This window comes from Mustela putorius, unplaced genomic scaffold, assembly GCF_011764305.1.
Source record: "Mustela putorius furo isolate JIRA1106 unplaced genomic scaffold, ASM1176430v1.1 tig00537227_pilon_pilon_pilon, whole genome shotgun sequence".
NCBI lineage: Eukaryota > Metazoa > Chordata > Mammalia > Carnivora > Mustelidae > Mustela > Mustela putorius.
Window position 1 is genome coordinate 45,838,853 of NW_025422368.1, and position 17,428 is coordinate 45,856,280.

Sequence of the window (17,428 nt, forward strand, 5' to 3'; positions counted from 1 at the left end):
GTCAGTTTTTAAGGCTGTTGATAGATTTTGCCAAATTACTCTCAAGAAGAGGTGAAAGATGATTGTTTTTCAGAATGGGCAACCAAAGGTAGGAAAGGCCACCACATTTAATCACTCGCAGTCAGCTTGAACTCTGACCTAATTACCTTAGCTAATTACTTGAGGTTGAGAAGGTGGGATGTAATGGTGGATTAAAAAACCTCCCACCATCCATATTTAACATATGTAAACATCTTGCCATATTTAGTTCTAGTTTTTCTCTTTTTCTCCAAGAAAAAGAACTAAAGATATAAGTAACATTTTCTTTAATCTCCACCCCAAGTCCCATTTCCCCGCCCCCGACTCTAGACCGTATTGATGAGTGTATATCCTTTTATTCATTTTGGACCCAGGGTAACTTGAAAAATAAAATTATTATTTTCTTTTAAGGTATGTTAATTATTAACAGATCAGTATATTTTTAAAATAGAATGTTCATGTAATGACTAATTGCTCCCTTATCCTTATAAAGGCAAGGGATTACAGAAATTCTCCCAAGGAAGGGATGGGGGAAATAATCCATTGGGATAATAAATAGGTGTGTATATATAGTGGAACCCCTGTGTCCTCTAAGGCTTTTATAGCTGGAAATTGGTCCCCATACTTTTGGCCGCCATGCTACCATTAGAGAAGGGGATGTGCTAATTGAAAGGATCATTGCTTTGTGTGGGATGACTTATTCTGTTTGAAATTAGAAGTAAAACTTACATGTTCTTGAGCTGGAATCATATTTAATTTAATATAATTATTTTTGAGGGTCATTATGGAATTTAATCTCAGTGGTTTGATAATTAAGCAAAAAACCACAATAATTATCACATCCTAATTTTCCAGTAAATATGTTGCTGACAACATATTTTTTTTAAAAGTTTATTTATTTATAAACTGGAGTATAGTTGACATACAGTATTATGAGTTTGATATACAACATAGTGATCTAACATTTATATACATCATGAGATGCTCTCCCTTTATATGTAATTACCATCTGTCACCATGCAAAGTTAATGACAATACTATTGACCATTTTCCCTATGTTGTATTTTACATCCCCATGACTTCTTTATTTTACAACTGGCATTTTGTACCTTTTAATCCCTTTCAGTTTTCCTACCTTCCTGCTCCCCTTCTCCCTTTGACAACTACTAGTTTGTTCTCTGTATGGAATCACAGTTTAAAGTTATCAGTTTGGTTAAATAAGTATCTCAACTTCTTTTTTAAAGGATGACCTGAGAATATTATTACTGTATAGATAGAATAATCCTCTGTCTGTTTATCAAATAAATTGAACCTTTAATGAAAATTTTGAGGTTAATTGCATTGTAAATCAAACTTCTAAAAATGGGATTTCGTCTGCAAATTATTCAGTTTGATTTATTCTTGATGAAATAAGTAAAAACATTTTAGGTATGCTTTAGTACTATTATTTGTGTGGTCTTTTTCACTTTCCAGATAAGATATTGTCATGTATATTAATAGGAAATTAAGGCTTTAAGTTTGAGGGCATTATCTGTATTTAAGAAGTACGGCTATTGAGCAAATGTTTTACACATTTGGTATAAATGTTGGCTAGTTGATTCGGTTTTTGTCACAATCAGAGATACTCTGTGTAATGTAATATAGTGTAGAGCTATCTCTGGGAGGTTTTGATCCCATGCACTATTTCACTGAATTTTTTTTCTTTTATATCCATGATTTAGCTTTTTCTTTTTTACCCTCCAGAGATCGAAGGTGATTTATAAGTGAGAAACTTAAAGGGTCAGAAAAGTACTGAAGAGGCTTCTACCTTATACCTTAGACTTATATTTGTGGATGTAGCTTCTTAATTAATATCATTTGTCATATAAATTAGGCTCAGTGATATGCTTATTATAGTTACCTAAAGGGCCACATTTGGAATTCATCATATTCAAATAATGTTAAACCTGATGTTACTATGTAGGTGAAGGTAAGACTTCTCCACTCCTCATTTCCTAACTAGAAAAACAGTGGTCTCTCCTCTCTATGCAACCTCTGCTTTGCATAGAAGTCATTCAGAGTTCAGCATTGTTTCTGTGAGGAAAATATTTTAGAATTGATAGTTTACTAAATAGTTCTATTTTTTTTATAGGTAATGTGGACCGACCTGCCATGTAAAAATTTTCATCTTCTTCTCTGCTGTGCTATTCTGGAATCAGAAAAGCAGCAAATAATGGAAAAGCATTATGGCTTTAATGAAATACTAAAGGTAGTTACTACTTTATTTTGGTACTTTCCTTTGTTTGGTGGTACCAGTATACAAAACATTTCCCTGGAGCTTTATTGAATCCTTTGAGTAAAACTTAAATTATATCAATAACACTTAATATGAAACTGACTCTGAGAATGGCAGTTCACTGAATACATACTGGCCAGTTATTTTTACCTGGCTAACTAGGAAGAAAAGGAAATTCAGCAAATGCTCTTTTATGTAGTTTAGTTTTCTTAAAAAAAAAAAAAAAAGTCTTTTGCTTATAACTTTAAGATAACAGACTTGGGACAGCAGCTGGTTTTAATGTTCCATATGCTTATTAGCTATTCTTTAACTTTAAAACTGAAATATGTCTTGAATTTGCTGCTTATTTGTAGTATGTGAATACTTTTATTTTAACGTTTTTTTATCTGCAGTGAAATATAACTGGTAATAAATTATTTAAATAGTAGAATATAATAGTGCTTTTAGTTTCAATTATCATTTTATTTTATGGATTCATTTTAGCATATCAATGAATTGTCCATGAAAATTGATGTGGAAGATGTACTATGCAAGGCAGAAGCAATTTCTCTACAGATGGTAAAATGCAAGGTATGCAGTGTTTTCAGTAATTGTAAGGTTTTTTATTTGTATGCTTTTGGTGGGCTGAAATCAAGAAAGAATTTTTCTTTGTAGAAGTAAGATAAATGGCAGTTTTAGCAAGTTGAAGGCAGGCATCAAGCATTAGCTAGGATTCTACCATTATGAATTTATCACACTTAATTGAAAACAGTCGATTAATTATGCTAGATAAGAAACACAGTACAGCAAAATGGCAAAAATAATGAAAACATTTCTGCAGCAGCTAAAGAGGCTGTAGAATTTAAGTATTGATGATGTATTATCCAGTCTGGATACAGACTAGGACCTTAATATTAAATGTGATATCCCCAGTAAAGAGAGATGCTAATCAGAAATAATTAAATGAATAGTATTTAATCTGTGTCTTTACAACTGTATCAGTCAGGCTCTTAGTACTTTCTAAAAACAAGGCAAATTTGGTATATTATGATCTGAATTCAAACCAAATCATTCTTCTGATGTATTTTGGCTTTTGCATTTTTATGAGCTTTCCTATTTGGTCTGTGTCATTTGTTCATGGTTCCAAATACTTATTATTTTGGTTCACTTCTACAAACATTTATTTGATAATTATTCTATTCAAAATAGGTCAGTGAGACACATTTCTTTAAGGAACCTTGTGCATTAAGGGAAAAAGATGGTGTAAATAAGATCTCGTTTAATAGCTAAGATTCTATAATAACAGGGAAAATTAAATGAAATAAATGCTAAATTTATTTTCATGAAATGAAAATGAAATAAATGCTGAATATTAGAACACCTGTGTTTGTGGGAGTGGTAGGGTGGGGTGGAGAGTGACTGACTTGGGAAAGATCACTGAACTGCTTATGAATGAAGGGGTTAGGATTGCATTTGGAGTGGAGAAGGAAGTTGTAAGAAGATATATAACAATCATACTCTTAGAATAAATGTTCAGACTCTGGAACCAGTGTAGTCTTAAGGAGAAGTGTTATTTTGTGATTACTTTTCCTCAATAGTGAAGGATGGTGTTGTGTTTCATTTTGCATATTCAGGAATTACCACAAGCAGTTTCTGAGATCCTGGGACTTCAGGACAGTGAAGTTACAACACCAGATTCAGACACTGGTGAAGATGAAAATGTTGGCATGAATAGTCCTACATCTACATTTCAGAGTGACTCCTTGCCTGTACTTGCTACCAGTGGAGCCAGAGATGACAACCCAACACAGACATCAGTGTCCCCAAATGTTAGCAGATTAACACCTGCATGATCATTCTTCTTGCTTAGTTTTCGAAGGGACATTTTGTTGCAACCTTTTTCAAGTACTTGAAAGGTGGAAATTTAAAATCTTGGTATTGATCATGCTTTAAGGTTTGTGGAAAGAAAGTGTACTGATGTTCTTGCATTAAAGCTTTACAAAGATTTAAACTAATTATTTTTGTAGTTACTTCTACCAAATAGCCTTTCCTTTTCAATAACATTCCTTAGTATTTTTATAGCCAAGTACATTTTATTTTCTTGCTGATGAACTGGAATTGGATAAATATTACAAGTGGATGAGTTGGAAATTATGCACTTTGAAAAACATTCACTTTGTTTACTCTAAGTTTAGTGGGTTTTGGATTTGATTAAATTAAATGTTGGGCCTTTCTATAGCATTCTAAGCTGAGATGTAGATTGTGTTACCCAAGTGATAAGATAAAAGAATTTGTTTTTCTCTATTGTTTACAACAATACTCAGCTTAAATATTTATGCTGGTTGAATGTGATTTAAATTGGATATTTTCATCAATGCAATTTAATGTGTAGATAAAGAGAGCTATTTCAACCATAATAAGTGGATTGGCAGTATATTTTTTACATTGACGTTTTCCTCACTTGTATATAAAAACTATATAAGTACTTATTTATGAGTATAAGAAAGGATAGGCATATTTTCGTTAACTGAATAAACTTGACTATTGATTTGTATAACCTGATTTGACAAAAGTAAGGCATAGCTTCAGTATGAGATCTTTTTCAAAACTATTTTCTTAACCAAACATTTATTTCATGGGACTACATTCAACCCTGGTATCTGGTGTAATTTTAAAATTAATTGCTTGTAATCCTCACTTTACTAATAATGTGTTTATTATCTTTCCTAATAATGCATTAACTGATTAATCAGGTCTTTAAATTTTTATAAAATGCTCTTTGCAAAAAGCTTATGTCAGAAATTTCAGTATACCATCACGAGTCTCAAAATAATACTTTTTTGTATATGAATGAAGCTGTTTTTACCATGCAGTGTTGCATGATTTTAAGTTATGTGGAATTAACATAACTGATTCCGTTTTAATTGTAATTTGTTAACTCCTGTACATATCATTAAAATAAATTTGAAGTTAAAATAGTGTTTTCAGTTAAATTATACTTAGAAGTAGTCTGATAGTTCTTCATTGGAAGAAAAAAATCCAAGATGGTCCCCAGCACATTTTCTATTTTTATATGGTTGAAACAATCACTGGAATGAGTTATGGACATGAGAAAGAAACACGACCCTTTTACAACTAAAAGCAAATTTTCATCACCATGGGCTTGGGCATAGTGTTGTCTTGGAGGATATAATTGTCTGACTTGGGAAAGCAGCTTCCTACAATTGATGTTAATAATATAAAATAAAAGTTACACAGTTCTGAAATGGTCCAGGAGACAGATTTTTTTTTTTCCTCCAGAAAACTGGGGAACCAAATAAACTTTTTTTCTTACTTGAGTAGGAATCTGACAGTCACGACAGTCGAACCATTAGATTTTAGTTTTTTAATATCATATGTGTGTTATCTTTCATCAGTTAATAATGAGTAAGCCTGTTTAGACAAAAACATAAACTGATCAGACACTCGGCATCTCCAGTCTTTCATTTCCTGCTGTTCAGGAAATTGCTTAGAACATCTTGATGTCCTTCTTGTTCTTCCTGGACAGGGGCTTTGGAGGAGTTTTTTCCCCACTATGTAATGTCATATCTACTTCAGAGTTTAAAAAAATCTTAACATATTTAGTAACTTGAACTTTTGTCAAGTTTTATTATAAAACTACTTGTTAAAACATACTGAAGAGTCTGAATTTCTGTCTAGCTCATTTTTGATGGGGAAGTAATAATACAGCACAGTGCTAGATAAAGTCTTAATGAGAGTCTACAAAATCCAGTTAGCAAATTCTATATAAACTTGAGTTACTGAGATTGCTAAAACAGGTAGGTCAGGTAAGTTAGACTAACTTCTTAAAGATTTATTTATTTCAGTTTTCACAAGATGTTCTGTTCGTACCCTGATAGCGTGTATAATATATGCTTTATAATGTGATATATAATGTTAAAATTTAAGTAATTCCTAATATAACTGAGAGTCTGTGGGAAGCCTCTTTGCATTTAAGAACATCCCTATCTCAATTGTCTCATGGGCCTAGGACTCTTCTATCTCTTTGTATGTTAGGAACTTTAGTCTTGGTGATGACTAGAGCTTTTTTTGAATAAGGAAAAGAGCATTTTGGGATACATAGTTATTCTTGCTGAGCCTGACCTTTCCAAAGATTTTATAGATGCCAACTAATTCTTATGGGATATTCATATAATTATGTCCATCACTAAACGTAGTTTATATAAAGTAACCCAGAATGTTTGTTGAAGAATTTAAAACTTTACCCGACTTGTACACAGTGTTACTGTGTAACCAGGTAATATCCTTCTAGCTTGGATTTCTTTACTTTCAGGGAAGTATGAACCTCTTAATATATTTGAAGTTTTGTATGCCTATTTTTGCAGACAGGTCACATAGTTTTCTCTAAGCATCCAGATGGTTCCTGAGCCTCCCTGAAGTTAGAGAACTGCCATTATATATTGTATTTCATAAGGTAACATTTTGACTTACTGTCAGGTAGACAAGTCCCTGAGTTTTAAAAAAGTAGTTTCTTGATTTTCTAAGGTGGATCTGCCCTGGTTTGGGCCACCATTTTTAGTATAAAGTAATGATGGTTGTCATGGCCTATTTTAGGTAGACTTCCTTTTCCATTGTACGTTTTGAAGAGAAACTTCCAGTATTACTTCGTTTCTAAACATGAAACAGGATTAAGTTTAAAATGAAATCTGAGGTTTCCATCAGTATCTAATGTCATTACCTGATACCAAACATCTGTTCTTATCTGTACTTCTAATGTGAATACACTGCCGTATGAATAATGCAATGTCTGTGACCTGTTCTCCTCCTGGGTTCTTATAATATGGGGATTTAACTTGTAGATATTTGAGTATTGTTCTGATTACAAATATTTTTCTGTCTTGTAAACAGAGTCCTGTTTTTTAGGTTATCCATCTTGACAGAGAGAAAAACATTGTGTTGCTCTTAGCAAAGGTAGGGTAGGGTAGGGCAATTAGACTGGACATACTTCTGTAACTTTTTAGATATCCAAAGCACTTTGAGCCCATGGGAAATTACACTATTTACAAACTCACTTTAAAGAAAAGCTGATTACAATCACGATCTTTTTCTCTAACAACTATCAGGAATTAGAAATATCATATTTGCTTAAATTAAGAATTGGAATGTTAGAATAGTAGGGAGCCAGCTATTATTCCTTTCCAAATATCTATATGGTATATTGCTGGAATGTTAGAATAGTAGGGAGCCAGCTATTATTCCTTTCCAAATATCTATATGGTATATTGCTTCTTATCTATGTGGGAAAGAAAACAGAAGGAAAGAACATTCCAATAAGCTTAGCTGTGATCAATGACCAATCCGTTTGTGGTTCAGCTTTTTTAATTAAGAAGATGTATTAACCTCAGAGATGGGCTTTTGCTGTGATAGTCAATAAATAGATGTTTCCAAGACCACACTAGTCTGATTTGGGGCATGAGACCCAGTGGGTTAGTAGACTGCCTTAAAAACACAAATAGGACTGTTTGTAAATTGTTTTAAATGTTGTATGGCCCGATTGTACAAGGGACTAGAATCTCTTTGATGAGTGTTACAGGGTCACTTTGTAAAGAAAATTGCTCTCCAGTGGAGAAGCCATCAAGGTACTTCTCAGTGCTCAGCAATTACACTGCATGCTGCTGTCACTGTTGGGCACAACTATGCAGGATACACCCAGAGGAAATTTGGGCCACATGCTTTCGTTAGCTGAGTCAAGTGTTAAATGAGCCAAATGGAGTATTTGCTGACTAGGAAGTCATTAGCAGTTAGCAGCATCTAACCGAAATAGACAACGTGAAGACCAAATTGTTACGTTTTCTGAGTGAAATTGTTTAAGTACTTTTACTTTTTGTGCTCCTAATAGACAAGCTATTAGAAACACATAGATGCTCCTATATCCTCTTCCAGAAGGAGGAAAAAATTCAAGATACATTCTTTTACACCTATCAGGGTGTAAAAGAAGTTTAAAAACTGAATTTTGTTAAATTGCTCAATTCAACTTCTGAATAACTTTGGGACAAATCCTTATTTCCTTTTGATTTACAGAGCTTTTAAGGATTCTGTATAAAGGCTAATGGACTTCCTAAAGGAGTGGAAATCCAGGCTTCTGGCTCGCTCGCGGTAGCTTCCTTCACGTCCTGTTACCTGGTTTTCCAATCAGCCTTTAAACTTTGGTGTTTAGTATGACTCGTGCCAAAATTTTACTGGTGGGTGAGAATAGAGGGGAGCAGAATCCTTTTCCATAGATATTTCATAACTAAGAAGGGTGACAAAAGAAACCCTAGCCTCATAAACTAGAACTTATGGAATGGGTAGGTTAGCCTTGGCATAGGTACATCTTTTCTTAGGGAATAATGCATAAGCTGGTAGCCAGCAGATTGAATTCAAGTGATGGGAAGTTAGGGCCATCACAGCCTCAGCAGGGTGCTTTCCCTAATCTATTCCCTTGGTCCTAACAGGGACCAAGGAAATGTCTCATTCCAGACATGAGACCCTAGTTCCCTTCTTAATCTTTTCAAAGAACTTCCGGAAAAGGAGAATTTTTAAAAAAGTCTATTTAATTTTTTTCCCTTTTTTCTCAAAAATTTTATTTATTTGACACAGAGAGAAAGAGCACAAGCAGGAATAGCAGGCAAAGAGAGAGGGAAAAGCAGGCTTTTGAGGAGCAGGAAGCCCGATGCAGGACTTGATCCCAGGACTCTGGGATCATGATCTGAGGTGAAGGCAGTTGCCCAACCAACTGGACCCCCCAGGTGCCCCTATTTTATTTATCTTTTAAATCGCTTTATTTCATCACGAGAATACTCTCTAATCCCATCACTTATTTCCCCGATCTACCCACCATCTCCCCTCTGGTAACCATCCGTTCTCATAGTTATGAGTCTGTTTCTTGGATTGTCTTTTAACCTTTAGTCTTTTTTTATTTTCATTTTTTAAATTTAAATTCAATTAATAGACATATAATGTATTATTCGTTTCAGAGGTGGAGGTCAGTGATTCATCAGTCTTCTATAATACCCAGTGCTCATTTCATCATGTGCCCTTCTTAATGTCCATCACCCAGTCACTGCATGCCCTCACCCTTCCCCTCCAGCAACCCTCAGTTTTTGTTTCCTAAGATTAAGAGTCTCTTGTGGTTTGTCTCCCTGACTTCATCTTGTTTTATTTTTTCCTCTCTTCCCCTATGATCCTCTGTTTTTTAAAAATTTTGTTCAAGTTCCACATATGAGTGAAATCATATCATAATTTTCTCTGACTTAATTCCACTCAGCATAATACCCTCCAGCTCCACCCACATTGTAGCAAATAGCAAGATTTCTTTTTTTTTTTTTAAGATTTTATTTATGTATTTGACAGAGAGACAGTGAGGGTGGGAACATTAGCAGGGGAAGTGGGAGAGGAAGAAGCAGGCTTCCTGCTGATCGAGGAGCCCAAGGTGGGACTCGATCCCAGGACCCCAGGATCATGACCTGAGCAGAAGGCAGATACTCAAAGGCTGAGCCACCCAGGTGCCCCAAGATTTCATTTTTTGATGGCTGAGTAGTATTCCATTTTGTTTCTTAAATTCCATATATGAGATCATAAGGTATTTGTCTTTCTCTGACTTATTTTGCTTAGCATTATACTGTAGCTCCTTCCATGTTTTTGCAAAAGTAAGATTTCTTCTTATGATTTTATTTTCATGGTTGAGTAATATTCCATTGAATATATATGCCATGTCTTTTTTCTTTAAATTTTTAAATTAACATATAATGTATTATTAGCCCCAGAGGATACAGGTCTGTGAATCGTCAGGCTTACACACTTCACAGCACTCACCATACCACGTACTCTCCCCAGTGTCCATAACCCAACAACCGTCTCCATACCCCCTCCCCCTGGCAACCCTCAGTTTGTTTTGTGAGATTAAGAGTCTCTTGTGGTTTATCTCCCTCCCGATCCCATCATGTTTCATATTTTCCTTCCCTACTCCCCAAACTCCCCACTTTGCCTCTCAAATTCCTCATATCGGGGAAAGCATATGTTAATTGTCTTTCTCTGATTGGCTTATTTTGCTCAGCCCAATACCCTGTAGTTCCATCCACGTCATTGCAAATGGCAGGATTTCATTTCTTTTGATGGCTGCTTCGTATTCCATTGTATATATATACAACATCTTCTTTATCCATTCATCTGTTGATGGACATCTAGGTTCTTTCTATAGTTTGGCTATTGTGGACATTGCTGCTATAAACATTCAGGTGCATGTGTCCCTTTGGATCACAATGTTTGTATCTTTAGGGTAAATACCCAGTAGTGCAATTGCTGGTTGTAGGGTAGCTCTATTTTCAACTTCTCAAGGAATCTTCATGCTGTTTACCAGAGTGGCTGCACCAGCTTGCATTCCCACCAACAGTGTAGGAGGGTTCCCCTTTCTCTGCATCCTCGCCAGCATCTGTCATTTCCTGACTTGTTAATTTTAACCATTCTGACTGGTGTGAGGTGGTTATCTCATTGTGGTTTTGATTTGTATTTCCCTGATGCCAAGTGATGTGGAGCACTTTTTCATGTGTCTGTTGGCCATCTGGATGTCTTCTTTGCAGAAATGTCTGTTCATGTCCTCTGCCCATTTCTTGATTGGATTATTTATTCTTTGGGTATTGAGTTTGGTAAGTTCTTCATAGATTTTGAATACTAGCCCTTTATCTGATATGTTGTTTGAAAATATCTTCTCCCATTCTGTCAGTTGTCTTTTGGTTTTGTTGGCTGTTTCCTTTGCTGTGCAAAACTTTTGATCTTGTTGAAGTCCCAATAGTTCATTTTTGCCCTTGTTTTCCTTGCCTTTGGCGATGTTCCTAGGAAGAAGTTGCTGCAGCTGAGGTCGAAGAGGTTGCTGCCTGTGTTCTCCTCAAGGATTTTGATGGATTCCTGTCTCACATTGAGGTCTTTCATCCATTTTGAGTCGAATTTTGTGTGTGGTGTAAGAAAATGGTCCAGTTTCATTCTTCTGCATGTGGCTGTCGAATTTTCCCAACACCATTTGTTGAAGAGACTTTTTTTCCACTGGACATTCTTTTCTGCTTTGTCAAAGATTAATTGACCACAGAGTTGAGGGTCTGTTTCTGGGCTCTCTTGTTCTGTTCCATTGATCTATATGTCTGTTTTTGTGCCAGGACCATACTGTCTTGAGGATGACAACCTTGTAATAGAGCTTGAAGTCTGGAATTGTGATGCCACCAACATTGGCTTTCTTTTTCAACATTCCTCTGGCCATTCAAGGTCTTTTCTAGTTCCATATAAATTTTAGAATTATTTGTTACATTTCTTTGAAAAAAATTCATGGTATTTTGATAGGGATTGCATTAAATGTGTAGATTGCTTTAGGTAGCATAGATACTTCTTTCACAGTATTTGTTCTTCCAATCTATGAGCATGGAACATTTTTCCATTTATTTGTGTCTTCCTCAGTTTCTTCCATGAGTACTTTATATAGTTTTCTGAGTACAGGTTCTTTGCCTCTTTGGTTAGGTTTATTCCTAGGTGTCTTATGGTTTGGGGTGCAATTATAAATGGGATTGACTCCTTGATTTCCCTTTCTTCTATCCTGTTGTTGGTGTAAAGAAATGCAACTGATTTCTGTGCATTGATTTTATATCCTGACACTTTACTGAATTCCTGTACAAGTTCTATGAAATTTGGAGTGGAATCTTTGGGGGTTTTCCACATAAAGTATATCATCTGAAAAGAGTGGTAGTTTAACTTCTTCTTTGCCGATTTGGATGCCTTTTATTTCTTTTTGTTGTCTGATTGCTGAGGCTAGGACTTCTAGTACTATGTTGAATATAAATGGTGACATTCCTGCCGTGTTCCTGACCTTAGTGGAAAAGCTGTCAGTTTTTCCTCCATTGAGAATGATATTCGCTGTGGGTTTTTCATAGATGGCTTTGATGATATTGAGGTATGTACACTCTGTCCCTACGCTTTGAAGAGTTTTAATTAAGAAAGGATGCTGTACTTTGTCAAATGCTTTTTCAGCATCTATTGAGAGTATCATATGGTTCTTGTCCTTTCTTTTATTAATGTATCGTATCACATTGATTGACTTATGGATGTTGAACCAGCCTTGCAGCCCTGGAATAAATCCCACTTGGCCATGGTGAATAATCCTTTTAATGTACTGTTGGATCCTATTGGCTAGTATTTTGGGTGAGAATTTTCGCATCTGTGTTCATCAAGGATATTGGTCTGTAATTCTCTTTTTTGATGGCGTCTTTGTCTGTTTTTGGGGATCAAGGTAATGCTGGCCTCAAAATGAGTTTGGAAGTTTTCCTTCCATTTCTATTTTTTGGAACAGTTTCAGAAGAACATGTATTAGTTCTTCTTTAAATTTTTGGTAGAATTCCCCTGGGAAGCCATCTGGCCCTGGGCTCTTGTTTTTTGGGAGGTTTTTGATGACTGCTTCAATCTCCTTACTGGTTGTGGGTCTGTTCAGGTTTTCTGTGTCTTCCTGGTTCAGTTTTGGTAGTTTATACATCTCTAGGGATGCATCCATTTCTTCCAGATTGTTAAATTTGCTGGCATATAGTTGCTCATAATATGTTCTTATAATTGTTTGTATTTCTTTGGTGTTGGTTGTGATCTCTCCTCTCTCATTCATGATTTTATTTATTTGGGTCCTTTCTCTTTTCTTTTTGATAAATCTAGCCAGGGGTTTATCAATCTTATTAATTCTTTCAAAGAACCAGCTCCTAGTTTCGTTGATTTGTTTTACTGGATTTTTTGGTTTCTATTTCATTGATTTCTGCTCTGATCTTTATGATTTCTTTTCTCCTACTGGGCTTAGGCTTTCTTTGCTGTTCTTTCTCCATCTCCTTTAGGTATAGGCTTAGATTGTGTGTTTGAGAGCTTTCTTGTTTCTTGAAAAGACTTGTATCACTATGTATTTTCCTCTCAGGACTGTCTTTGCTGTGTCTCATAGATTTTGAACAGTTGTGTTTTCATTATCATTTGTTTCCATGAATTTTTTCAATTCTTCTTTAATTTCCTGGTTGAGCCATTCATTCTTTAGTCCATGTATTTGGGTTCTTTCCAAATTTCCTCTTGTGATTGAGTTCTAGCATCAGAGCATTGTGGTCTGACAATATGCAGGGAATGATCCCAAACTTTAGGTACCGGTTGAGACCTGATTTGTGACCCAGGGTGTGATCTATTCTGGAGAATGTTCCATGTGCACTAGAGAAGAGTGTGTATTCTGTTGCTTTGGGATGGAATGTTCTGAATATATCTGTGACATCCATCTGGCCCAGTGTGTCATTTAAGGCCTTTATTTCCTTGTTGATCTTTTACTTGGATGATATGTCCATTTCAGTGAGGGGGGTGTTAAAGTCCCCTACTATTATTTTGTTACTGTTTATGTGGTTTTTAAAAAATTTTGTTATTAATTGGTTTATATGGTTGGCTGTTCCCATGTTAGAGGCATAGATATTTAAAATTGTTAGATCTTCTTGTTGGACAGACCCTTTAAGTATCATATAGTGTCCTTCCTCCTCTCTCTCTCTCTCTTTTTTTTTTTCTCTCCTCTCTTATTATAGTTTTTGGCTTAAAATCTGATTTATCTGATATAAGCTTTGCCACCTCATCTTTCTTTTTCTGTCCATTAGCATGGTAAATTATTTTCCACTCCCTCACTTTAAATTTGGAGGTGTCTTTGGGTCTGAAATGAGTTTCTTATAGATAGCATATCAATGGGTCTTGGTTTTTTATCCATTCTGATACCCTGTGTCTTTTGATAGGGACATTTAGCCCATTTACATTCAGAGTAACTATTGAAAGATATGCATTTAGTGCCACTGTATTGCCTGTAAGGTGACTGATACTGTATATTGTCTCTGTTCCTTTCTGGTCTGTTACTTTTAGGCTCTCTCTTTGCTTAGAGGACCCCTTTCAATATTTCTTGTAGAGCTGGTTTGGTGTTTGCAAATTCTTTTAATTTTTGTTTGTACTGGAAGCTTTTTATTTTTCCTTTTATTTTCAATGATAGCCTAGCTGGATATAGTATTCTTGGCTGCATGTTTTTCTCATTTAGTGCTATGAATATATCAAGCCCGTCCCTGCCAGGTCTCTGTGGATAGGTCTACTGCCAATCTAATATTTCTGCCATTGTATGTTACATACCTCTTTGTCCCAGGCTGCTCTCACGATTTTCTCTTTGTCACTGAGAATTTTAAGTTTTACTATTAGAAGATGGGGTGTGGATCTATTTTTATTGATTTTTGAGGGGACTTCTCTGTGCCTTCTGGATTTTGATACTTGTTCCCTTCCCCCAAATTAGGGAAGTTCTCTGCTATAATTTATTCCAGTATACCTTCTGCCCCCCTCTTTCTTCTTCTGGGAACCCAATTATTCTAATATTGTTTTGTCTTATGGTTTCACTTATCTTTCAAATTCTTCCCTCATTGTCCAGTCATTGTTTATCTCTCTTTTTCTCAGCTTCTTCATTCTCCATCATTCGGTCTTCTATATCACTAATTCTCTCTTCTGCCTCATTTATCCCAGCAATAAGAGCCTTCAGTTTTGAATGTACCTCATTAATAGCTTTTTTAATTTCAACTTGGTTATATTTTAGTTCTTTTATTTCTCCAGAAAGGGATTCTCTAGTATCGTCTATGGTTTTTTCAAGCCCAGCCAGCATCTTTATAACTGTCATTCTGAACTCTAGTTCTGACATCTTACTAACGTCCATATTGATTAGGTTCCTAGTCATTGGTTCTGGCTCTTGTTCTTTTTTTTTGAGGTTAGTTTTTCCACCTTGTCATTTTATCCAAATTAAGAATAGATGAATGAGAGAACAAAATACTAATAGGATAGCAACAACCCCAGAAAAATATACACAAACCAAATCAGAAGAGACCTAAAACTGGGGGGAGAAGAAAAGGAAAGGGGAAAAAGATATACATATACATATATATGTATATATATTTTTTAGACTGGTGAATAAAACAGAGCCACACACTTGGTTTTGGGTGTATTTTGGTTTATTAGAAGAAACTGCCTCCCTCCAATTTTTTAAAAATAAGGATTTTAGTTATTTGACAGAGATACAGCGAGAGAGGGAACATAAACGGGGAATGGGAGAGGGAGAGGCAGGCTTCCCATTGAGCAGGGAGCCCAATGTGGGGCTTGACCCCAGGACCCTGGGATCATCACCTAAGCTGCTAGCAGATGCTTAACAACTGAGCCATCCAGGCACCACTACCTTCCAAAATTTTAAAGAAAGAAAAATTTATATATATACAAAAATATGGGCAAACACGATGTAGGGATGGAATATGACTGTAAAGATGAAAATTTAAGAAGATTTTAAAAAAATATTTTATTTGACAGAGAAAGAGAGATCATAAGTAGGCAGAGAGGGATGCAGAGTGGGTGGAGCAGGCTCCTTGCTGAGCAGAGAGCCTGATGTAGGTCTTGATACCAGGACCCTGAGACCATGATCTGAGCTGAAGGCAGAGGCTTAACCCACTAAGCTATCCAGGCACCCCCCAAATTAAAAAAGATTTGATAAGTTCATTGAAAGATGGGTGAAAAAAAAGGAGAGAATGTGATCAGGCTGGAGACTAGAACAAAGCCACAATCTATATTTAGGGTGTATTTTGATCTGTTAGAAGAAACTGTATCCCAAAAATTTAAAGAAAGAAAAACTTATATGTATACAAATTATAAAGTTAAATACAATGAAGGGATAGAATATGACTATAACAATGAAAATTTAAAAAAAGATTTTTAAAAAGGTATGGATAACATTAAATAGTTCAAAAAGGTTAAAATAGGAAAGAGGAAAAACTAAAAAAGAATAAGAAAAAAATAAAATTTAAAATATTTACTTTGAAAGACTAAAGAATCATGGGCAAAAAGCCATGAATTCTATGTGCAGTATTCCCATGGCTCTTAAGTTTTGCAGTTCTCATTGAACACTAAACTTGATCTTGGCTGGATGTTCTTGTTGATCTTCTGAGAGGGGAGCCTGTTGCAGTGATTCTCAAATGTCTTTGCCTGAGGTGGAATTGCACCACCCTTGCCAGGGGCCAGGCTAAGAAATCTGTTCACGTTCGCTCTTGGAGCTTTTATTCCCTGAATGCTTTCCGTACAGCTTTGGAGAACGGAATGAAAATGGCGGCCTCCCTATCTCCAGCCCAGAGGAGCTGGGAGCTCGGGGCTCCACTCCTTAGTGTGCCCTCGGAGAAAAGCACTCAATCACTCCCATGCCCCTGGTCTCTGGCCACGCTCTGTGTTCACCTGGTCTGTGATGGAACGTTTCTATCTCTGGCGCTGTCTGGAGTCTCCAAACCCAGCAGATTCCTGCTGTGAGCTCCTGTGCCACTGCCCTCTGGGGGAAGAAGGTGAGTCTCCCCAGATCTGCCACTTGTGGGGTCCCTGCTTGAAGAACAGTGGTCCAACTGTGCCTTGGATCATAGTTTAAGGTAACCCCAAGCTGAGAGCCCACTCCTCAGCTCTGTCTCTGTAACCGTTTCCCTACTCCACTGCCTGGGTACTCTGCCACACTCAGGCACCCCCAGTCTTTCTGTGATGCAAGGGACCTGAGACCACGCTGTCCCTGGGAGGGCTCCACCCCCACTTAGCTTCTGGAGCTACCTCCCTCAGTGGAGCAGACTTCTAAAAGTTCCGATTTTGTGCTCTGCTACTCTACCACTTGCTGGGAGCTGGCCCCTCCCCCCACAGTCTATCTTCCCCTTTGTCACCTTGGATTCATTTCTCTGCACATCCTACCTTCCAGGAAGTGGTCACTTTTCTGTTCCTAGAATTGCTGCTATTCTTTTCTTCGATCTCTTGTTGAGTTTGTAGGTGTTCAGAATGGTTTGATAACTATCTAGATGAATGCCTGGGACCTAATGAAATTTAGGTATCCTACTTCTCTGCCATCTTGCTTCTCCCCAGCATACCCTATTTTTCTTGTTATTTATCACCAATTCAAAGTTCCTTAGTCATAATTTAGAGTTACATACCTATGTAAAGACAAAGTATGAATTGATAGGTGGTACTTCTGGACAAATAGTATAGCTTCATTGAGGCATTTTTTCCTTCAAGGAGCTCAAGGTGGCTTAGAGTAGGTTGTGGATGCTT

At 36.2% G+C, this 17,428-nt stretch overlaps 1 protein-coding gene across 4 annotated transcripts in view; it reads left to right on the top strand.

Annotated features, from left to right (window-relative positions):
- TBC1D15 (TBC1 domain family member 15) overlaps positions 1–5,248 on the top strand; it is a 75,453-nt gene extending 70,205 nt beyond the window's left edge. For all 4 annotated transcript variants that reach the window (XM_004752420.3, XM_045072899.1, XM_045072900.1 and 1 more), the window contains 3 exons: positions 2,150–2,266; positions 2,777–2,863; positions 3,907–5,248. In XM_004752420.3, the coding sequence (XP_004752477.1) occupies positions 2,150–2,266; positions 2,777–2,863; positions 3,907–4,125 (423 nt within the window). In that variant the 3' untranslated portion in view covers positions 4,126–5,248. The remainder of the gene's footprint in view (positions 1–2,149; positions 2,267–2,776; positions 2,864–3,906) is intronic.
- The last annotated feature ends 12,180 nt before the right edge of the window (positions 5,249–17,428 follow it).